General features: G+C 49.9%; 1 protein-coding gene across 2 annotated transcripts; it reads left to right on the forward strand.

The window, feature by feature from the left end:
* The first annotated feature begins 70 nt into the window (after positions 1-70).
* Positions 71-21579, forward strand: PLA2G4D (phospholipase A2 group IVD). Of its 2 annotated transcripts, none has more exons than XM_061180443.1 (20): positions 71-232; positions 3366-3438; positions 3629-3765; positions 4334-4465; positions 5123-5163; positions 5551-5593; positions 6622-6685; positions 7020-7162; positions 8098-8208; positions 8332-8369; positions 8547-8682; positions 8997-9133; positions 10325-10547; positions 16769-16886; positions 17265-17402; positions 17619-17726; positions 17874-18065; positions 18339-18505; positions 19145-19331; positions 20444-21579. In XM_061180443.1, the coding sequence occupies exons 1-20, from the start codon at positions 188-190 to the stop codon at positions 20668-20670; spliced, it is 2460 nt and encodes an 819-aa protein (XP_061036426.1). In that variant the 5' UTR covers positions 71-187; the 3' UTR covers positions 20671-21579. The 2 variants fall into 2 exon arrangements, with proteins under 2 accessions (XP_061036426.1, XP_061036427.1); XM_061180444.1 differs by having other exon boundaries at positions 17907-18065.
* The last annotated feature ends 1897 nt before the right edge of the window (positions 21580-23476 follow it).

Here is a 23476-nt window from a genome sequence, read left to right on the forward strand (position 1 = left end):
AAGAGGAGAAGGTGTTGGGCTGAGGGAGTGACCTGGAGGCGGGGCCCCGGCTGTTTATAGGATCGTGGCTCCTCAGAGGCTGGCAGGTTCACAGTCAGTCCCATTCCATCGGAGTTGTCGCTGCCAGCCAGCCAGGGAGCTGTCATCTTGGAGGGAGCTGGGCCTGGAGTGGAGCCAAAGGTTTGGCATGGAGAGAACGACACCTAGGGGACCACCTGGCCATCCTCACCAGGTAATAATGTCACTGAGCCTGTCGGCATCACTCAGGGCAGGGCCTGGAGCTAGGGTGCATTCTAACAAGCTTGACATAGCTGAAACCAAGGTGATTCTGGTCTCTGGGGTGGGGCTGGGTCCCAGACCTGGGGTCTCTGCCTAGGCAGAGGCTGGAGGTGGGAGGCAGACGGTGAGGGAATCTGTGCTTAGGGATGGGGAGTGGGTGGGACGGACAATTAGCATCCATAGAATCCAGGGCCCGGGAGACCAGGGTGAGGAGCGTCATCTCAGCCTGACTCAGAGGCTGTGCCCGCAGCTCCCACTTCCTGTCTCTCCAGCTTCCCCGCACTGTCCTACTGCGGGTCACTGGGTGCCAGCAGGGAGAAAAGGCAGCCTGCTCCTTTTACTCCCCCAGCTGAAGACCTCATGGTTATAGATCCTCTGGACCCCGCTCAACCTCCCTTGGGCTATATCCTCCGTGATGGGCAGAGACCAGCACTGAGCCATGGAGGATGGAGGAGGCCCCGGGGCTCCTGTGCAGGGCCAGAGAGGGTGGCTGGGACTCTCAGCAGAGAGGCACTTCCAGGATGCTACAGGAAGCTGGGTGCAGGCGCCCTGCTTGAGACCCCTCCATGAGCATCCAGGGTCAGTCATCAATGAAGGCGGTATTCCAGGTGGCAGGATCTCTCAACAGGGAAGGTGAAGCCCCAGAGCCCTCAGGAGAAAAGATTCCTACTAGTTAACACATTAGTTGGCTCAATAATCCTATTTGTCTAAAACAAATCTATGAAATTCTAATGTTTAGATATCCATGGGGCAGGGGATGAGAGTTGCATGCTTTTACAAAGAAGCAAAGTCCTATGAAGGTAGAACCACAAAGGGGTTGTGAGCTCTGGCCTTGAAGACCTGGGTTTAAATCCTAACTATATCACTTACTAACTCTGTGACCTAGCGCAAGTCAACCTTGCTAAACCTCAATTCTCTCATCTGTAAAATGGGAGGAAATGAGAGAACTATCTTATGAGGGTGTCAGGAGGATAAATAGAGTTTGAATATGTAATATGCTTAGTATAGCACCTAGAAACATAACAAGCACTTAATAAATAGTAAGTAATAAGAGCAATTATCTAGAAACTGCTTACTTTTTGCTAAGCATTCTACAGGCATTAACACATTTCAGCCTCAGAACACTGTGTCAGGTTGATAATATTATTTGTCCCACTACAATGAGGAAACAGAGGCACCAGGAAGTTTAGTGACTTGTCCAGGCTCACACAGCAAGTAAGCAGAGGACCAGGGTTTAGATCCAGACAACCTGGCTGGGAACCTGCCTTGACCACTCTGCTCTTCTGCCCCAGCAATGGCCAGTCATTATAGTGATGGTCACAGCCCATCCTCCAGGTGCTCTGTGTTAGTGACACTCTTAGAGGTGAGGAGAATGGGGTTCCATCTTAGGAAAAATATCCTCCAGGAAACGGTGGGCTTTCTGAAGTTGAGAGGCTCTCAGTGACCAGAGGGGGAAATGAGCAGCAACACCCAATTTGGGTATGGTGGCTGGCTGGAAAGTGAGCAATTGGGGGTGATTCTTAGTAGCCCCAAGTGGCTTTAGAGCAGCCCACAGGCTGTGGCCCTGAGGATCGGGGTGGGAGCTGGGCTGCGGCTTGGCTGCCTCTGCCTTGCCCTGGCTTGGAGTGGTCATTGAACCACAACTCCTCACAGGAACCCAGGTCCCAGCCAGCACCATCTCTGTGATGGGCGGTGATGGAATCTGGGTGTGGGGAGGAAACGGAGCCAGGTGCCTAAAACGACACTAAATCCCTGTCAACTACAACCTCTGGCTTAAGGCCTGCGGATGTCACTAGCATTGATCCCCAAGAAGGGAGAAATGAGCCTACCTTGCAGGGAGGGTCATGTGTGCTCTGCCAGAGAGCTGACAAGGATGACAAAGACACTTAGCAAGAAGCCACAAGACAGGGATGATGTGGGGACACAGGGTAGCAGGGTCGGGGCAAGGGCACAAGCCTGCTTGGCTTTGCTGTGGCCCGTTGTCCTTTAAGCTTCTCTGTGGGATATGGAGAGCAGGTGCCATAGACACTGAGGCCAAGCCCCTGGCAGGTAGCACGTGTGCAGAGCAGAGACGGTTCCTGGTGGGAGCCTAGACTTTCAGATCACACGCACAAAAGTGGGACTGGTCGTGAGAGGGTGCAGAGAAGGAAAGAGCTTTGGTTTCATCGCAGCGCTGTCTCCCAACCATGCAAGGCTGAATGTCCACCATGCAAGCACGGTGCTGTCTCTGCCTCAGATCACAGGGCCTTATCATAAGAAACATGTGCAGGGTGCCCAGAAAAATCTACTCAGTGGGGCCTCAGGAAGAACAGAAACCCAAGGGCCCCCTGGATCCCAGCAGTGCCAAGGACCTCAGCAGTAGGGGTTTGAGATACCCGGCCCACCCCCCCACCCCCCACAGGCCCTGTCCCAGCAGGATTCAGCCACGCCCCCCCTGCCCTCTGCTTTTCCTCCTGCCACCTGCTACTGCTCGTCTTCTTGGTCCCTCCGAGCTTCTGCCCACTCCGTTTCTTCTTCCACCTTATTGAGCTTGCCTGTGGGCTGATGTGGCCTCGCCAGCATCTTAATAACTTTCACCCCCTGCTCACGGTAACAGCCTGATGCTCTTGGAGTCTCCCAATTCACACCCAAGAGACGGTTTGTACCTGAGGCCATCACGGAGCACTGGGCTCCCCAGAGCTCAGCGTCCTGGAGTCACGCGCCCACTTCCTGTCCAGAGGCCGGGGGAATGCCTGGCATCAGGGTCCCATGCGTCACAAAAGGGCTGCCCTCCCTGTGAGCTCTGGGGGTGGCTGACCCCAAACTGACATGTCCAGTGTGGTGGCCATTCCTTGGCCCTCTGTTTCCTGCTTTCTTTACTATACTGTGCAATCCTGTCCCTGAAGGGAGGGCGTCCCACAAATTCTACCCCCATTCCCTGACTGCTGCGGCCCAGGACCATGGCCCCAGGCACAGTGATGGGCAAAGGCTGTTTGGCCCCAGAATGCCTGGCAGCATCAGCGAGCAGCATCTCAGGAGAAGCCTCGGCACCAATTTGGAGAGCTTGTAACTGAGCAGGAGGGACTCTGTGGCCTATTTCTCTCCAGGGGGAGACCTCTGCCTGCTGGCAGCTCACCGTGAGGGTCCTGGAGGCGCGGGGCCTGGGCTGGGCTGACCTCTGTGAGTAGCTGTGTCCTGGGCCCCAGGGGTGTGGGGAGGACCATGTCCTATGGGAAAGGCCCAGTGCCTTGGGGCTGGGCTGGGCTGGGCTGCCCCTAGTGGCTGCAGGGGTCTTGGGAGGAACCTGGTGAGGCCCCTGGAGAGGGGCATGAGGAATTCTCTCTCACAACGGTTCTTTTGATGTTGGCAGTGAACGAGGCAGACCCCTACGTGATCCTACAGCTGCCAACTGCACCTGGAACAGAGTTCAAGACCAAAACAGTCACCAACTCCAGTCATCCTGTATGGAACGAGACCTTCACTTTCCTGATCCAAAGTCAGGTCAAGGTAAAGGCCAGAGGACCCCTGGCCACCCCCCTGAGGACAGGCTGTACCCCACACTGGGAAGGTTCCTGGGGTAGAGTACACCTTCCTCCGGAGCTCAGGCAGAGAAACTGGGGAAGGGGGTGTCTTTGTGCCCCAGCCTGGATGTGCTGGGTGTGAGAGAATGTGTGAACAGCAAGCTACTGGTCTTCCCTAAGCCCATCTATAGAGTGGAGGCAGCAAGAGCCCTCCTGCTTGGGTTGTTTGAGGTTAAATGCGATCACGCACAGAGAACTCCCAGTATAGTGCCTGGTACCTACCAGGCCTTAGGGAACCAGCAAAGCAGGGGAGGGGTTGGGCTGGGGAAACTTCAAAAGAGTTTTATTTTTTATAAAAACAAAAATTAGCAGGGGGGGAATTAGGAACTTTGCTGGATTTCCTTTTACCACTTCTTGGTTTTACCAGTATTTTGAAGTACAAAGTGCAGTGGCATAATAATCTTTTCACGCCCTCGGCATCAAGTGAGGATTCAACAGGTGTGAGCCACACTATGTGTTAATAACGTGCTACGTTGCTGTTCTTGGGTCCTTAGAATGTTCTGGAGCTGAGCATCTATGACAAGGATGCCATCAAGAAGGACGACGCCTGCTTCAAGGTTCTCTGTGATGTCTCTGAAGTCCTCCCTGGCAGGTGGCTCCGGAAGACCTTCTCCCAGCATCCCCAGGTGGGTGGAGGTTCCCGCCAGCCCCACCTCTCAGCTCCAGGCTGAGGAAGTGGCACAGTTTCTCCCATCTGTTGGGATGCTGCTGGGTTGAACTCCTTTGCAGGAAGGCCCACCCAGAGATATTTACATTTTAATAGGAAAGGAGGAGATTAACTTGACTGTTACTGGCTGAATCACTTAAGGCAGGAATTCTAGTCATCTACAGGGAAGGAAGGTTTTGGGTGATGGCAAACCTCCTCATGTGCCACAAAACACAGCTCGGTGTGACCAACTCTTCGGGGGGGTGTGGGCTCATCACTCTTGCTCACTGCCTCTGACCCTCTCACGGTGCCCGAGACCTGGAGGGAGGGCAGAGTTCTGGGGCTGGTCCCCCTCGAGAGGAAGATGAAATGGGCCCTGGACATCTTCAAGCCTCCTTTGGCTTGTGCTCCTAATCTTCCCCTTCAGCCTTGCCAGGCAGGGATCTAGCTAGCTGTGGGTAACTTGGGCAGGTAGCCCATCTCTCCCTAAGACTCGATTTCCTCATCTGTAAAATGGGAAGTGTTGTAACACCGGGCCTCCCTTAGAGGCTGCTCGGGATGATGAGATACGTAAAGGAGCTGTGTCAACTCTAAAGACATGTGTGCATGTTGCCAACTTGCTCATCTTTAATTTCAGGGACCGGAGGAGCTGGACGTGGAGTTCCTGATGGAGAAAACGTGAGTAATCCCACACAGCTCAGGGGGTGTCTCAGGACCCAGGCTTTCCTTAGGAAAATACCGTTGACCCAGATCTTCCCATTGGTCTGTCCAGCCCAGATTTGCTGTTCCTCATCTCCTACCCCTGCCGGTCGGGTTGGGGGGACCCTCAGAGAAATGAGGAGAGGAAGGCTGGTGTTTTGTCTGCCATGCTCTCCCTCTCTCTCTCCTCACCTTTCACTCTTCAGAAGCATCTCCCCACACCCTGAATCATACCCAGGACATAGAGAACCCTCAGTGTCACCCAGGGAGGCCCCACCTGGGTGCAGCCTGGCTGGGAGGGGGCACATCAGTGCAGGAAGCCTTTGCCTTTGCAAGGCCGGACTCTGGATGGTTTGATTTTTCCAGGTCAGGCTGCCCAGAAAACCTCATCACCAACAACGTGCTTGTGGTAACCACCTTCCCCAGGCCTGTGGGGGTGGGATGCGCTAAGGGAGGGGCCCCAGAGCAGACACTGGGCTAGGGGCGGGGCTGCCTGGCGGGTGGGCCGCAAGGGACAAGGCAAGGACAGGGCTTTGCAGTAAAACCAGTCCACCGCCCTGCTAGGTGGTCACCTGGGGCTGCAGTCTGGCCTCGGAGGGGCCTGGGGCTAAAGGGAACTCAGAGAGAGGGGAGGCCGAGGCTCTGCTGAGAGGAATTCTGGCCCAAGGCAGGAGGGTTGAGGGAACATTGGGGGAATTTTAGGCATTTCCTGATGGTGTTTAGTTCTGTGTGATGACTTCATAGTTCTTAGCCCTGAAGGGGGCGAGGAAGTCTCTCGCAGGCCAGGCCAGCAGGCTCAGGTTACAGTGAGGTGTGCTTCCAGTCAGGGAGCTTTGAGATAGGACCAGGGGTCAATCAGCTTCTCCTCGGGACGATGGAGGGTCAGCTCTCCTAAAGCATAGCGAGCTCACGAAGTGGAGCAGGAATGGGTGGTGAGCGAGGATTAGAAACTTTCTAATCAAAGGAACACCCTCAACGAGCAACACAGGCATGACCTGGGAGCTAGGCCAGGCCCTGCATGTAGTAAGGCAGCTGGCGTTCAAAACTGAAGCAGACATCCACCCTTGGGGTCCTACGAGTGCCTGTTTGATGGGCTAGTATTACTTTTTCAAATACACCTTAAAATAGCCACACCTACGGCAGCTGCCTTTTATCTGAGGTGATGGAGACCAGCGGCATGTTGATGAGCTCAGCAGTTCTAAGGGAGAGGGTAGCGGCCAGAGCTGAGTGGGCTGCAGGCATCAGCTGGCACGCATTACAGAGAGAATGCAGCAGGCTCACTTGGCAAGTTGGTCAACGGGAGGACTGGTCCCACCCTGGACCCTACTTCTGGTTCTGTGTGTGGTGGATTTGGGACAGGGGGCTCAGGGGGTGAGGTTGAGGGGAGACCTCAGCTTCCCCTGCAGAGCCCCCCGCCCATGATGTGGTCTGCCCCAGGCCCGAGAACTGTCATGCCTGGACGTCCATCTAGACAGCACGGGGAGCACAGCCGAGGCTGCAGGTGAGACCTGCTCAGGATGAGGTCTGGCCTCTGCCTGGAGTGTGTGGGGTTGCTGGGTGTGGCTGGGGAACCGGTACAGCAGGAGGCTGCCCACACAGCACAAGGGCAACTGGTCTCCTCTGGGCGGGAGAGTCCCCCTGACCTGGAAGAAGGCCTGTCGCCGGAGGTGGGAGTCCCATGGGGGTTGCGGGGAGAACCCTTTCCAGAATGCTGTTTGCCATGGTCCAGCCACCCGGCCTCCCCATGTCTTGGGCAGTACTGCCGGTTTCCTGGATCCTAGCTGGGGTTCCGGGCTCTTGTTTCCCTTGTGCTAACCTGTCCACTCTCTCCCTAGATCAGGACGAGCTGGAGATGGAGCTGGAGCTGGTGCTGAAGGGCTCATATGAGGACACACAGACATCTGCCCTGGGAACAGCCTCTGCCTTCCGCTTCCACTACATGGCGGCCCAAGAGGCAGAGCTGAGTGGGTGCCTGAGGGTAGGTTTTGGCTCTGGAGCTCCCTTGCCGACCCCAGCCTTGGGCCAGCTCCACCTGCTGCAGGCTTCTCTCTGGCCGTCCTCCTGCCAAGGCCAGGGCCCTGTGGCCTTGTCAGCCTCCCCCAGTTAGGCACCATGCCCTTGGCAGACAGGGAGGATCACCAGGGGCCTCGCGTGGGCACGGGGGGCTGCTGTGCCATGTCAGTCTTTGTTTGAAGTCTTCAGTGGCTCCTCCGATAATGCTCCTAGAATAAAATCCCATGTCTGCGTCCGCAGGCCCTGCATAACCTGGGCCCTGTGCACCTCTGCTGCCTCATTTTCTTCCATGCTCCCCCTCAGTCACGATGCTCCAGCCATATTTGTCTCTTCTCGCTTTTCCAACACACCAAGTGCTTTCCCTGTCCTCCTGCGGCTCCTTCCAAGGCAGCCTGCCCCTCTTTCCCCTCCTCCTCCTCCTTTAGATCTCAGCTCAAATGGCATCTCTTCAGAGGCCCTCCTTGACCCCCCATCTCAAATAGATTCTACATACCCCACCTTCGGTTACTCTATCACATCACCCTGCTTATTTCCTTTACAATACTTACTAACATCAGTTCGTTACCTGTTTCTTTATAAGTTCATGCACATGACTCAGAATAATAAATAAACACATATCAGCTATTAATACACTAAATAAATATAAGCTGTGCTTATTTTTTATTGAAGTTTAGTTGATTTATAATATTCTGTTAGTTTCAGGTGTATAGCAAAGTGATTCGGTTAGCTATTATTATTTTTGTAATTATTAGTAATTGTAATTATTTTAATTACAATAATTCTAAATACTGTAATTATTTTTGTATTATCAGGGAGGGCCTGTGTCTGTCCAGATCGCTGTCTAGATACTCAGTAAGGATTTGTTGAGTGAGTAAATGAATGAACGAATTTTCTTTCCAGACCTCTAAAAGCAATGGCTGGAACTCAGGCAACTCAGTTGGGCACCTCACTATGCCCCTGAGGTCCTTGGCCGTGGGGAAGGAGGTGACAGTTGACATTCCTGCTACAAATGTAAGTGGCCTCAGCTGGATGGGAAGTGCCAGTGAGAATAAAGACCCCAAGGCCCCCAGGGGATACCCACACTCCCTTCAGGGTCTAGGACATTCTGAGTGGGGTCTCTTGTTTTGATTTCAGGCCCCAGGAGTGAAGCTGCAGCTCAAGGCTGAGAGCTGGTAAGGGACATTCATATCTGTGGGGGACAGGGGTAGTCACGGGGCTGGGGAGTATGTGGAAAGTGTGGTCCTGAGGGTTGGGAGCAAGGAGTTTATTTGGCAGTTATTGTGGGCTCGACCAGCCAGTAGCTGAGCTATGCAGGTGCCCCCTGACCCTTGGATCCTCCACTGCCCCAGCCCGGAGGAGCTGGCTGTGCATCTGGGCTTCGATTTGTGTGCGGAGGAGAAAGCCTTCCTGAGCAGGAGGAAGCAGGTGGTGGCCAAGGCCCTGAAGCAGGCCCTGCAGCTGGACAGAGACCTACAGGAAGATGAGGTTTGTGGGGGAAGGGGGATGGGGCTACAGATACCTTGCACTCGCCTTCATGGAGTACCTGCCTGCTATGCCCTCTCCAGATACTCCAGTCAGCAGAGACTGGGGAGTGGGCATATGTGGGGAGATGTGGGGCATGGGGAAGCTCTCTTTGGGGATCTATCCAAGGCTGAGAGCTGTCATTTGCTGGGGAGGAGCCGGGCGCTAGCTCTAACCCTGACTCCTTCAGGCTTTGACCTCGAGGTCCCTTCCCTGGAGGCAGGAGGCAGCTCCATCCCTGTCCTTGTTAAGCCAACCTGTGTCTGTGTGCAACCCAGGTCCCCGTCGTGGGCATCATGGCCACAGGAGGAGGTGCCCGGGCCATGACCTCTCTCTATGGCCACCTGTTGGCGCTGCAGAAGCTGGGCCTTCTGGACTGTGTGACCTACTTCAGTGGCATCTCGGGCTCTACATGGTGAGGGCCCTGGGGACTTGGAAGAGCAGAGATGATCAGGTCCCAAGGGGAAATGGAGTGGACATCAGAGGGACCCTCTAAGTGGGTGTGAGCAGTATGTTCTGATGGGTGCCAAGTGGCTTTCTCAAAAGGGAGGAGACGGACATTCAGAGGTCCCGCCATGAGCGAGGCATTGCAGGACATCCATTCCATGCTACTGATCCAGAAGGAGCTGGGTTTGAGTTCCTACAACACTACTTACTGGCTAGGTGACTTTGAGCAACTTATTTCCTCTGATTCTCAGTCGACTTATCTCCAAAGTGGGGGAAATAATAGTACATACTCCATAGGACTGGAGTGGGACAGCCCAAGTAAAGCACTTAACATGTCTGACACGTACCAGGAGCTCCAAATTGGTAGCTTTTTTTCCTTTAATTGTCGTTACCTCATTTAATCCTCACAACACTCTCTGGGGTCGTTTCTCTTATTGTATAGTATAGATGAGGAAACTGAGGTCAAGAGATGCTATTTTACCTAAAGACAACATTGCCACCCTATGCTCCACTCTGCCTATGATGAAGTTGAACTTTTCACTATTAGAGATTCATTCCTTTGAGTCTTATCGAAATGTGACTTTAAGGAGTAAAAGAGGAGTAAACTCCTCAGAGTTTAGGTGACAGCTGTTGACAGGCAGAGTCTTAAAGGACTTCAGGACGGATCTATAAAGATGGGAGTAGGGGTCTACAGCTGTGCTGTACAATACAATAGCCACTAGTCACGGGTGGTTATTGACCACTTGAAATGTGGCTAGTCCAAACTGAGATGTGTTATAAATATAAAATGCACAGTGAATTCTGAAAAAACAGTTTGAAAAGAATATCTATATTAATTTTCATATCGATTACACACTGAAATGATAATTTTAGATACTGAATTAAATGAAATATACTGTTAAAATTAATTTTTCAGATCTCTTTTTACTTTTTGAAAATGTGGTTACTAGGAAAATTTAAATTACATATGTGGCTCGCATTCTATTTATATTGGTCCGAACGGATCAAGAAGGAGAGAATGCCCTGCGGCAGTTTCCAGATAGGTGGGGCTTTGGCAGCGGGAGCCACGTGTTGGGAGAAGTCGGAGGGTGGAAGTTGGAGTTGCAGCGACCCGTGCTGGGCCTTGACCTCAGACTGTAATGTCCCTTTGTTCTCTCAGGACAATGGCCCATCTGTATGGGGACCCTGAGTGGTCGCAGAGGGACCTGAAGGGACCCATCAGACACGCCCGGGAGCACCTGGCCAAGAGCAAGCTAGAGGCCTTCTCTCCTGAGCGCCTGGCGAGCTACCATCGGGAGCTGGAGCAACGGGCTGAGCAGGGCCACCCCAGGACCTTTGTGGACCTGTGGGGTCTGGTGCTGGAGTTCACGCTGCACGGACAGGTAGGGCCCCTGCGCATGCGAGGCGGAGCCTGTGTGCACGGGTGAGGGCTGAGGCAGCCTTGTAACTAGCTGACGCGCGCGTGCGCATTTCCTGCTGGGTAAGAGGCCAGTGGTTAACGGATGTGGGAACAGCTGTAGTTCCTTGTCTGCCAACGTTGGGATGCCGACATTTTGAATCAGGTTATTCTTCAATTGATTGCCATGAAACAGAAATTTCTGGGTCTCCCAAGAGCTAGGGACCAAAGTCAAAGTCAGTTAAGCATCGTGTTTAAGAGTCAGTGAGGTTTTTGGAACAGCTTTCACTTTATTTTATTTATACTGTAATATGAAATGTATTTTTCTTCATCTTCATGGTAGTGTTAAAAGCACAGACTCTGGAGCCAGATTTCCTAGATTCTAATCCCAGTGCCTCTTACTAGCTGTGTGTCCTTAGGCAAACTACTTAACCTCTCTGTGCCTCAGTTTTTTTCATCTGTACAATGAGGATGAGAATAGTACTTACCACATAGGGTTGCTGTGAGCACTCAGTGGCACCTTGGCATAGAGTAAGCATTAAGTGTTAGCTATTCTATTTCTTTACTATTATCCTAACACCATTAAGACCCAACTGAGCAAATAAATTTTTTATGCGTTGCTTCTTTAAGGAAAGCTTAGTAAGTTAATTGCTGAATCTTACATTAACTGATGTAATTATTAAAATCGGGGATTTTTTCACATTGTTGTTTTACCACATATAGTTATCTGAACAAAGTTTCTTTTAAAGCATTTGAAACAGCTAAAACACAGAAAGTATTTTTAACATGTATAACAAAAAAGTAAACTATCATATATTCGCAGAGGAAAGATTCTTACCTTTCTTATCTTTGGATATCAGGTGTTTGACCAAGAATGATTATCATGTAAACTAACCAAAAGTGAATTTGTTTTAACTTTTTTCTTTAAATTTTATTCTTGTTGGCAAGCACAGTGCTACTTGGAAATTACCAACCATTCTTGGTTTTTAGTTATTAGTTTAAAAATATTTATTATAAAATATTAATATTAAATATTTATCACAATAATCTTCAGACTTAAGAAAATGCATAAAGCCTGAAGAATAATATAAGGAATATGCATGATCTCAGTAATCAGCCTAAGAAGTGAAATATTACAGAAAGAGCCGAAGCCCCCCTGTGGACCCCCCCTTTAGTCCCATTTCCCTCCCACCCCCAGAGGTAACCACCATCCTGAATTTAGGTTTATCATCACATACATATCTGCAATCTGTACACTTTATAATATTATATAATACATAACATATTTTATAAACCTTTATTATGTACTTTATTAGATATACGTTTATTATGCATACTTTTATTAAAAATATATATCCTTTAGAAAAATGTAATATTATTTGTACAATGGTTCTGTACAAGTCTCCTTGTGCCCATGTGTTAGAGATTCTCTAAGCCTTGAAGATAGATAGCCAGTAGTGGAATTGTTAGGCCATTGGGTAGTGTATCTTCAACTTTTCTAGCTATTGACAAGTTGTTCTCCAAAAAGACTGTATTAATTCACACTCCCACCACCAGTGTATCATAGTTTCTTTTTCTCTACATGCTCTTCACACTTTTAAATGTTTGTTCATTTTATGGGTGTGAAAGGAAATTTTATTGTAGTTTTCCATTTCCTTGGTTTTTAGCGAGACAGCATATTTTCAAGTATATTTGTCATTGGGACATCCTCTTTTTTTTTTAACGCTAATTTTTTTAAAAAAATTTATTTATTTTATTTATTTATTTTTGGCTGCGTTGGGTCTTCGTTGCTGTGCGCGGGCTTTCTCTAGTTGCAGCGAGTGGAGGCTACTCTTCGTTGAGGTGTGCAGGCTTCTCACTGCGGTGTCTTCCCTTGTTGCGGAGCACGGGCTCTAGGTGCTTGGGCTTTAGTAGTTGTGGCACACGGGCTCAGTAGTTGTGGCTCGCGGGCTCTAGAGCACAGGCTCAGTAGTTGTGGTGCACGGGCTTAGTTGCTCCGCGGCATGTGGGATCTTCCTGGACCAGGGCTTGAACCCGTGTCCCCTGCATTGGCAGACGGATTCTTAACCGCTGCACCACGTTGGATGAATTACCTACTCAAATCCTTTTCTATTTTTCTATTTAAATTAAGATTTTTTTAAAATTAATTAATTAATTATTTATTTATTTTTGGCTGTGTTAGGTCTTCGTTTCTGTGTGAGGGCTTTCTCTAGTTGCGGCGAGCAGGGGCCACTCTTCATCGCGGTGCGCGGGCCTCTCACTATCATGGCCTCTCTTGTTGCAGAGCACAGGCTCTAGACGCGCAGGCTCAGTAGTTGTGGCTCACGGGCCCAGTTGCTCCACAGCATGTGGGATCTTCCCAGACCAGGGCTCGAACCCGTGTCCCCTGCATTGGCAGGCAGATTCTCAACCACTGCGCCACCAGGGAAGCCCTATTTTTCTATTTAATTCATCTTTTTAATATTATAGGAATTCTTTATAAATTCAGGGTATTAATCCTTTATCAGTTCTAATAGACTTTGATGCATACTTTTAATATAATTCAATGTATCTTTCTTTTCCTTTATGGTTTGTACTTTTAGAGTTTCCTTGAGAAATATTTCCCTCCCCTAAAGTTATAAAATATCCTTCTATATATTCTTATAAAAGTTTTAAAGATTTCTTTTTCACAATTAGGGCTTTAATCCACCCAGAATTTATCTTCAGGTATTATGTGAGTAGGAATTCAATTTTATTTTTTTCCATATGGATAGCAAACTTTCCCAGTATCACTTATTGATTTTTTTCCCACTGATCTGCATTGCTACTTCTGTCATGTGTCAGCATGTGTCAGCATGAATCTATAATAACTCATACACTCGTGGGACTTTTCCTGAGTTCTCTATTCCATTCTTCTTTTTTTTTTATAAATTTATTTATTTTATTTATTTATTTTTGGCTGCTTTGGGTCTTCATTGCTGCGCGTGGGGTTTCTCTAGTTGCGGCGAGCAGGGGCTACTGTTCGTTGCGGCAGCGGGCTTTTCATTGCGGTGGCTTCTCTTGTTGCGGAGCATGGGCTCTAGGCGCGCGGGCTTCAGTAGTTGTGGCACGTGGGCTCAGTAGTTGTGGCTTGTGGGCTCTAGAGTGCAGGCTCAGTAGTTGTGGTGCACGGGCTTAGTTGCTCTGCGGCATGTGGGATCTTCCCGGACCAGGGCTCGAACCTGTGTCCCCTGCGTTGGCAGGCGGATTCTTAGCCAATAGGGAGTCCCTCTATTCCATTCTAATGGGGCTCATTCTCTATCCCTGTGCCAATCCTGCCCTGGCTTAGTTACTACCTTTGTGATAAATCTCAGTTTCTGATAGGGCAAATTTACCCCCATCTGCCACCTTGGTTCTCAGAATTATCTTGGCCACTTTTGGCCCTTTGCCCTTCTATATACATAATAGAATCAGTTAGTCAAGTTTCATGATAAATATTGTTGGGATCTTTGTCGAAATGGCATGGAATTTATAAAACCAACATAATTACTTGAAATGTTTTTATTTTATTAATATATCCCATGTATTCTTTGGATCTACTGTTTAAGTTCATGTTTGGTTTGGAGGGTGCTGTGTTTTATTAACTGACTTTTCTGCCTGGTGGCAACAATTAATTACTATAGAGTGGGGGAAGCTTGTTTTAACAGTTCACTTTATGAGGTGCTAGAAAATGCAATTTGATCCTAGGCTATAAAGAAGACATATTTAATTACATTTGATCCTCCAGTAATGACTTAATACATGGTTTTATGTACACAGTTTGTAGTCATTTTAAAAAAGACAAACTTAATTAGTTTTTTAAATTATTGTTCACAAGAATAAAAATCCTTGTGATATTAATGAACAACAATGCATTCTTTAAAATGAGTACCCATGCAGTTTAAAAAATTTTGTCACAATGTGAAAGCTTTGCAAATATTGTTTCTTTTTTTTCTTAGTCATCATGCTTTATCTCTTAAAGCTCACATTTTTAAAATAATTCTTTATTGAGAAAAATTTAGTGTTGATTTCAAATTTGCCTTTAGATAAAAATAAGTATTTATTATCTCTATACTATACTGAGCTACAGTACCAAAAGTCATTTTAAGTCATCAGAAAATATAACTCCATATATAACAAATCACAATTTAATTAATACTAAGCATTATTAGAGAAATATCATACCCTGAAACTTAGAACAACTTACTTAGTCTATATACTTTTATAATATTACTTCAGTTTTTATAAAAACCCACTTATAAAATACACCTATTGTAATCATTGCTTCTCAAATTATCTCTTTGAAACTTTGTTTTTACTCTCTTGCTGGCAAGCACTGAAAGACTTAGAAGCTGCTCACCATTCTTCAAGGAGAAACTTGTAGTTTTTCTCTTATCTTTTCCGGAGTTAAAAAGGTCTTACATATTTTCCTTCAACTCTGGACAAAAGGTTTTATATACACTCTAGTGCCACCCTGTGTAAGACCCAGATCACACTGACACACCACCAACTGCACCCAGCTCCCACACTCCAGGTGGGACCCTTGAGTCATCAGAGTGGTGTTCTGCAGGGTTGGGGACCCTCATTTGGAAACTGGGGGGGGGTGGCGGGTAGAGATCCAGAGACTTGCCATGACTTACTGGTGAGCTATTAAAAAGAAAAGGAATACAGGGCGCTGTTTCAGTTGATAGAGAGGTGTGCTGACCCTTTTCCAAGGCTTTCCCAGGGCAGAAATTGCATCTGTAGTAACAGATTGTACATGTCAAAAGAGCAGGCAAACAGGATTCCTAAATAAAAGACTTTGAGAAGGAAAATCACAGGTATTCATCAAGCCCCCTCCCTCCTCAGCACACATACATACTCACACCCACAGGACTAACTTGTAAATATAACAAATCCTCAGTGCCAGGCCGCTTGAGCCGTATTTGGAGAATTTCCTGTGGATTCCCCATAACTCAAGTCATATTGGGTATCACTGAAGAACTGGAGGAAAAGATGACTGTGACCTGAGTGCTCTCACTGTGTGACAGAGGGCTGCCAGGGGAAGGGAAGCACACCAGGTGTGCTGAGGCTTTGTCATGGGTGCGGGAGCCGGACTCCTTGTTGGATGGGCTAGGCTAGAGTCCTGGGATGCACATCTGGCTGATCATCAGAATCACCTGGGGAGATTTTAAAAAGACAAATTCCTAAGTGGCTTCTGATGAGTCTCAGAAGAGACCCAGTAATCTGTATATTTAACTCTAAGTAAATCTGATGATAAAGGTTGATACGGCAGGGTGGGAACCTCCTAGGTCTAGCTGCTGAGTGGGGTGCCTTCCAGCTCAGAGAGCCTAAGAGAGAGGTGGTGCGTTCATGGTACACATACTGCTCCATGAGAAACAACCCAGGGCCTGTGGCAGCAGGATCCTTCCCCAGGTGGGGCTCCAGGCAGTCACCACCATTAACCTTGCTGAGGCTTGAGATGAACCCTATTTGCATTTCTCGTCTGGGATAGAAGGAGACCTTTCTGTTCTCCTAGAATTCAGTGAGGCTCTGTGGAGGCTTCCCCAAAAGGCAAGCCAGAGTCCTTGCCAGAGTTTGGAGTTCTTTTGGAGGGAAAATTAGAAACAAAAGGCAAGGATAAATAGTGGGGTACAACTTTGTACTGTGCAAAGCAGGAAAGGAGGAGATGAGGAAGAGGCAAGGATGTCAGGAGAGTGTTTGGGAGGGGCTGACACTTGAACTGGTCCAGGTGAACCTAGAAGGGGCAGCCCATCCCCTGGCAAAGCTTACAATGTACACTGAAGGGGGATTTCTGAGTCCCTTCTGGAAAGCAGCGTGTGTGTGTGTGTGTGTGTGTGTGTGCGCATGTGCCTTTGTGTCTGTGCGTGCACACGTGCGCATGCGCCTTTGTGTCTGTGCATCAGGGTCCATGTACCCCCCACGCTTCAACCCATAAAGATGGGCCACTGGAACCACAGGATGCAGGGGTGGGTGTCACTCTTGACACTGTGGTCCTTGTGAACAGCGCCCTCTGCAGGTACGCAGTGCACAGCCCTACATGGAGACCCTGCATGTGGAGCCGGTCAGAACATGGGGGCAGGAGCGGGAACAGGATCATGTACCCACCCATGCCACCCAGACCCCGATGCTCCTCACCCCCAGCCTGTGCTCCCACCCTGCCTCCAGGGTGCTCCCAACCTTACTTTGGCCCTCATGCCCCCACCCCAGGTGATGGATCAGAAGCTGTCAGGACAGAGAGCTGCGCTGGAGCGGGGCCAGAACCCTCTGCCCCTCTACTTGAGCCTCAATGTCAAAGAGAACAATCTGCAGACCCTGGACTTCAAGGGTACAGTCCTCAGTCCTGTCCACTCCACCCTCCAACACACAAACACACACACACACACGTGCATGCACACCTCCTTTGCACCCTGAGGGCCCCCAGAGAATTCACAAAGGAAACTCCTGCACAGATGGCCAGCCTTCTGGAAGGATGGTGGTTCTGATGGGCTGATGAGGCAGCCAGCAGAGCTCGCCGTCCTGGGGTAGGGCTGTGGTGGTGAGGATGTAGACAAGGGGCTGGGTGGGGGAGAGGTCAGCTCAACAGTCAGCCAGGCGGGGAGGAGGCTGAGGCCTGCTGTGGGGCAGTGTCTTTGGCCCTTGTCAGAGCTGGGGTCCCCCCAGCCCACTGTCCTCTCATTCCTGCCTTTCCCTCCTGGCCCCTCAGAGTGGGTCGAGTTCTCCCCCTATGAGGTCGGGTTCCTGAAGTATGGAGCCTTTGTCCCTTCTGAGCTCTTCGGCTCGGAGTTCTTCATGGGGCGGCTGATGAGGAGGATCCCTGAGTCCCGAATCTGCTTTCTAGAAGGTGAGCAGTCATCACTCTGAACGCCCTGTACCCAGGTCTGGGCAGAGCACCCGGGAAGGGCAGATATTGAGCTGGGGGGAAGGGCCATTGCAGAGGCAGCCCCCTCCCCCTCCTATTCTCCATCTGAACTCAAGAGTGGGGACCACTGGCTTCCAAGTGATGGGGGGTAGGGCACTGAGGCCTGAGGCTGACCTCTCTTGGGAGTTTGGCCTTCAGGTATCTGGAGCAACATTTTCTCCCTGAACTTGCTGGACGCCTGGTATGACCTCACCAGCTCCAGTGACGCCTGGAAGCAGCACATCAAGGACACGATCAGGAACCTGGGTAGGAAAGGGAGGCGCTGAGGGGAGCCTGCGGTGAAGCCGCTTCCCCTTCAGATGCTACAGGGTCGGCGGGGGGGACTGTCGGGGGAGGGAGGGCCAGGCATTTCCAGACCCCTCAGTGGACCAGTGTCTGCTTCTCTGGGCTCAGAGGAACCCCCTCCCTCCTCGGGGACCTCCTCAGGGCCGGAGGCCTTGTGGCTCCAGCCTGGAACAGCGCTGGCCCAGACGTTGAAGGGCTTCCTGACGAACAGACCACTTTACCAGCGCAGCTCCAACTTCCTCCAGGGCCTCCAGCTGCACCAGGACTACTGTGCCCAGAAAGACTTCTCCACCTGGGCAGGTAAGGGCCACTGCCATGTGTCCCCAGGTAACAATGTTGGGCTCCTGGGTGGAGATGGACCATGGCTGGGGCTGGTAGAGGCCTGGGGGGGTCCCAGCATCCACTTCTGGGGTGTGGCTTGGAGGAGGTCTTGGGAAGGGCTGGGGTGGCACGTGCATTCAGGGAGTGATGCCAGGGGTTAGAAGGGGATGTGGAGGCGAATGCAGTATAAGGGGTGGGTGGATGATCTGTGTTGGAGTGGCTGCCCCTGACTATTGCTACCTCTCCCGTCAGACTGCCAGGTAGACTCCTCCGCCGGCCAGCTGACCCCGCAGGAGCCCCAGCTCTGCTTGGTGGATGCCGCCTTCTTCCTCAACACCAGCTGTCCCTCCATGTTCCGGCCAGGCCGCAGGCTGGACCTCATACTATCCTTCGACTACTCTCTATCCTCGCCCTTTGAGGTGCCGCTGGTCACCCCATGGGAACCCCAGACCCTTCGCCCACCCAGGCCACGCTCCAGGGGCGAGCAGCAGGGCCACTGGCCCAGACCTTCTGGGTCACCAGGGGGAGGGGGAGATGACAGGCTGTGACTCAAAGGCTCCTGCCAGGTTGGGAAGGGCTGTGGAGGTGCTGGGGCCCTGGGCTCCCAAGAACGGTAGGCAGGGAGGAAGCTCGCCATGCCCACCCCAAGAGGAACCGCTGGACAGAGCTAGGAGGAGAGCCTGGCCTGTCCACATCCATCCTCCCAGGGGCCTCCCTGGGGACTCTGGGGAGGGGGGTGGCTAGGGCTGTGAGACAGAAGTGGGTCCCCTACTGAGGCCCTCGAGGCTCTGAGATTGAATATCCCAGAAACAGCAATCCCAAATGGGGTGCTAGATCTGTACCCCACCTAAAGATTTTAGCCAAACAATACAGCAGACCACCGGGATCCTTTGCTTCCCTCCGAGGCACTGTGTAGCTTGACTGGGCCACGAGCAGGACAGAATCAGGTTGTCTTGAGCAGTCAGTTTGGGCTGGAGCTGTCCTAGCATCTTCTAGAGTGCTGACCTGGGATGACTGGGAAGTACCCATTGGTCTCTGAGCCCCCTCTGCCCCGCCAGGTGCTGCAGAAGACGGAGCTATACTGCCGGGCCCGGGGGCTGCCGTTCCCCCGTGTGGAGCCCAGCCCTCAGGACCGACTCCAGCCCTGGGAGTGCCACCTCTTCTCAGACCCCACCTGCCCTGATGCCCCTGTCCTGCTTCACTTCCCGCTGGTAAACGCCTCCTTCAAGGACCACTCAGCCCCAGGTGAGGCAGCCCCCCTTCCTAACAGCCTGGAAGCCTGGCCCCTCAGAGGCACCCCTCTGGGCCCTCCCAGTGCCCCTGCAGCCAGCAGGGGGAGAAGAGTCTTAAGGCTAGTCCCACCCAGTCTGGGACATGGCAATACCCTGGCCTGTTGTGGATGCCCAGATCCCTGCAGGGGCCCTCCGTCTGCAAAGCCACTGGGCTGGTGTCCTCTTTGTGATGACCCCAGGCTCCTTTGGCCTCCCCCTCCCAATGCCCGTCACTACCACTGGGCTCTGCTCCCCCGCTCTATGGCAGGGGGCGTGTTTGGGAATCTCTGCACTGTCACCGTCCACCACTACTACGCACCACATTGTTGGAGGACTTCCTAAAGGCCCTGCAGGCTGGACAGCCAGAAAAGAGAGGCCCTGGTCCCCTCTCTCTCAGATTCCCCTAAACCTGTCTGGGGTCACAATTGGCCTCTCGGTCATTCTACCGCAGACCATTCTGGGGTCCTTTCTCAGGGAGCTGGGCCTCTACTCCAGGGCCCCCGAAATCTGAACTCTCATCACATTCCTTCTAATCCTCGCCTCCCACCAACTGGTCAGACTTTTATCCCCTTTTGATGGGAAAACCTAATTCTGCCTTTGTGCAATCTTCTGGCTTTCTAGTTCCTGCCATAGTTCCAAACCTTCCAGCTTTACTCTTAACATGCTCAGCCCGCATCTTGGAATTCTCTTTCTCTCTCAACAAAGACTGTTTCTTGCAAAGCAAAAGCTCTTTGGTTTTCAGATGCTTGCTTCCATCATGAGTTTTAAGAATCCACTCACTAACCTAAAGGACTTTGTTTTTCTGCTGCTTCCGCCTTACCCCTGGGGGTGAGGTGGATACCAGGCGGGGTGCCTGAACAGTGGAAGATGTGTAATGCTCTGAGAAAACGTGGGAAGCAGTGCACGCTTCATATCTCAAAACAACATCCTGCTGTCCACAGTTATAGCTCTGGGCAAAGGACACGGGGCTGGGAGGAACCCCTTCAGTGGGGAGCAGCTCACCCCTGTGTCCAGCCACCAGGAGCCGTTCTGCCAGCTGTGAAGGCCTCTGGGCCCTGCGCCTAACCCCCTTCCACCCCTGGACAGGTGTCCAGCGCAGCCCCGCAGAGCTCCCGGCCGGCCAGGTGGATCTCACCGGGGTCACCTCCCCCTATTCCATGTTCAACATGACCTACAAGGAGGAAGACTTTGACCGCCTGCTGCAGCTCAGTGACTACAATGTACGGAACAGCCAAGGCACCATCCTGCAGGCTTTGAGGACCTCTCTGAGGCACCGGGCCCCGGGGGCCAGGCCTCCAGGGCCGCAGACTTGAGTCTTCTCGGGGTCCCCAAGATTTGAGGGCCACACTCTGATCCTGGGGGCTGGGGGCTTAACCCACCTGCAGTGGGTACAGCCACGGCGCTCACGGGGCTGGAGTTCCCGGGCTCTCCCAGGCCTGGGCCACCTCTGCGGCTGGTCTCACCGCCCAGAGGGGCCGTGGCCCACCCAGAGTTCTCCCTCACCTTCATAGCTGGTTTTGGAGGAGCTGACAGCAAACTCCTTACCAGGCCAGCATATACAACAGCTGGTTCGACCAAACATTTACCCGTAGTTCTTTTCTCGCCTGAACAGAATGGATTTGAGGTGCACGCTGGAGGTGCCAGACCAGGAGTGGGGACAGGCAGGGCGGGGGAGGGCTTGGGAGGTGGCTCCAGGTATCAGGAATCACAGTACGTCCTGACAGGCACCCCTTAATGCCTCTGCTCCTCCTCCTCCTTTTATACTATTTTTACGCAACTTTAGTGAGATATAATCCACATGCCATATAATTCATCCATCTAAAGTATGCAATTCAATGGCCTTTACTATATATTCAGAGTTGTGAAAGCATCACCACAATCAATTTGAGAACATTTTCATTAACCCAAAAAGGAACCCCTCATCCCTTAACTGTCAACCTCAAGCCACGCCCACCCCAGCCCTAGGCAACCACTAATCTACTTTCTGTTTCTTTAGATTTGCTTATTTTGGACATTTCATATAAATGGAATCATAGAATATGTGGCCTTTTGTGTCTGGTTTCTTTCACTTAGCGTAATATTTTCAGGATTCATCCATGATGTAGCAGGTATCAGTACTTCATCCCTTTTATGGCTGCATAATACTCCATTGTATAGATATACCACACTTTATTCATGGGTTGATGGACATTTGGATTGTTTCTGCTATTTTTGGTTATTATGAATAATGCTGCTATAAACATTCATATACAATTTTTTTGTGTGGACAATGTTTTTAATTCTCTTGCATGTACACCTAGGAGTGAAATTGCTGGGTCATATGGTAATTCTTCACTTAATCTTTTGAGGAACTGCCAGACTGTTTTCCTAAGTATCTGCACCATTTTACATTCCTGTCAGCATTGTATGAGGGTTCCACTTTCTCCACATCTTTGCCACCTCTTGTTATTGTCTGTCTTTTTTATTATAACTATCCTAGTGTGTGTGAAGTGGTATCTTGTATGCGTTTCCATAATGTTGATGTTAAGGATCTTTTCACATATTTATTGGCCTTTTGTATATCTTCTTCTTTTTTTTTTAATAAATGTATGTATTTATTTATTTATTTTTGGCTGCATTGGTTCTTCATTGCTGTGCGCGGGCTTTTCTCTAGTTGCAGCGAGCAGGGGCTGTTCTTGGTTGCAGTGTGCAGGCTTCTCACTGCAGTGGCTTCTCTTGTTGCGGAGCACGGGCTCTAGGCGTGTGGGCTTCAGTAGTTGTGGCACGTAGGCTCAGTAGTTGTGGCTCGCGGGCTCTAGAGCGCAGGCTCAGTAGTTGTGGTGCACAGGCTTAGTTGCTCCACGGCATGTGGGATCTTCCCGGACATGGGCTCGAACCTGTGTCCCCTGCATTGGCAGGTGGATTCTTAACCACTGTGCCACCAGGGAAGTCCCTGTATATTTTCTTTAGAGAAATATCTATTCGGATCTTTTGCCCATTTTAATTGGATTATTTGTCTTTTTGTTGAATTGAAAAAGTTCTTTATATGTTCTCTGATTTGATGTATGATTTGCAAAGTTTTTCTCCCAGTCTGTGGTTTGTCTTTTCACTTTCTTGATGATATCCTCTGAAGCACGGAAGTTTCTGATTTTGATGGTTCCCAGTTTATTTAAATTTTCTTTTGCTGCTTGTGCTTTTGGTGTCGTATTTAAGAAGCCATTGCCTAATCCAAGATCATGAAGATTTACACCTATGCTTTCTTCTAATGGTTTTATCGTTTTAGCTCTTACATTTAGGTCTTCCATCATTTTGAGTTAACATTTGTATATGTGTGAAGTAGGGGTTCAACTTCATTCTTTTGCAAGTGAATATCCAGTTCTTCCAGCCATTTGTTGAAAAGGCTGTTCTTTTCCCATTGAATTGTCTTGACACCTTCGTTGAAAATCAGTTAGCTGTAAATGTGAGCGTTTATTTCTGGACTCTGATTCTATTTCATTGATCTATTTGTCTATCCTTATGCTCATATCACAGTGTCTTGATTACGGTAGCTTTGTAGTAAGTTTTGAAATCAGGAAGTGTGAGTCCTCCAACTTTGTTCTTCCTTTTCAAGATTGTATTGGCTATTCAGGGTCCCTTCAATTTCCATATGAATATTAGGATTAGCTTGTCAATTTGTGCAAAGGAGATAGCTGGGGATTTTGATGGGGATTGAATTGAATCTGTAGATGAATTTGGGGGGCACTGCGTCTTAATTTTAAGTTTTCCAATTCATGAACATGTGCTGTCTTTACATTTATTTAGGTCTTCTTTAATTTCTTTCTACAATGTTTTGTAGTTTTCAGTGAGCAAGTCTTACACTTGTTTTGTTAAGTTTATTCCTAAGTATTTTGTTCTCTTTAATGCTATTATCAATTGAGTTTTCTTAATTTTATTTTTGAATTGCTCATTTCTATTATAAAGAAGTAAAATTGATGCTTTTGTATATTAATCTTGCATCCTGTAATCTTGCTGAACTTGTTTAATAGCTGTAATAGTTTTCTCTTTTTTTTTTTTTGACTCCTTAAGATTCTCTACATATAAGATCATGTCACCTGCAAATAGAGATGGTTTTACTTCTTTATTTCTGCTCCAAATGCCGTT

The sequence above is a fragment of the Eubalaena glacialis genome, chromosome 2, assembly GCF_028564815.1.
Source record: "Eubalaena glacialis isolate mEubGla1 chromosome 2, mEubGla1.1.hap2.+ XY, whole genome shotgun sequence".
NCBI lineage: Eukaryota > Metazoa > Chordata > Mammalia > Artiodactyla > Balaenidae > Eubalaena > Eubalaena glacialis.

Bases quoted from the DNA above. Each gene is read 5' to 3' on its own strand.
- PLA2G4D (XM_061180443.1), top strand. From the start codon at position 188: ATGGAGAGAACGACACCTAGGGGACCACCTGGCCATCCTCACCAG. The intron at 9,134-10,324 runs GTGAGGGCCCTG...TTGTTCTCTCAG, and splicing joins GGCATCTCGGGCTCTACATG to GACAATGGCCCATCTGTATG. The intron at 18,066-18,338 runs GTAAGGGCCACT...CTCTCCCGTCAG, and splicing joins AGACTTCTCCACCTGGGCAG to ACTGCCAGGTAGACTCCTCC.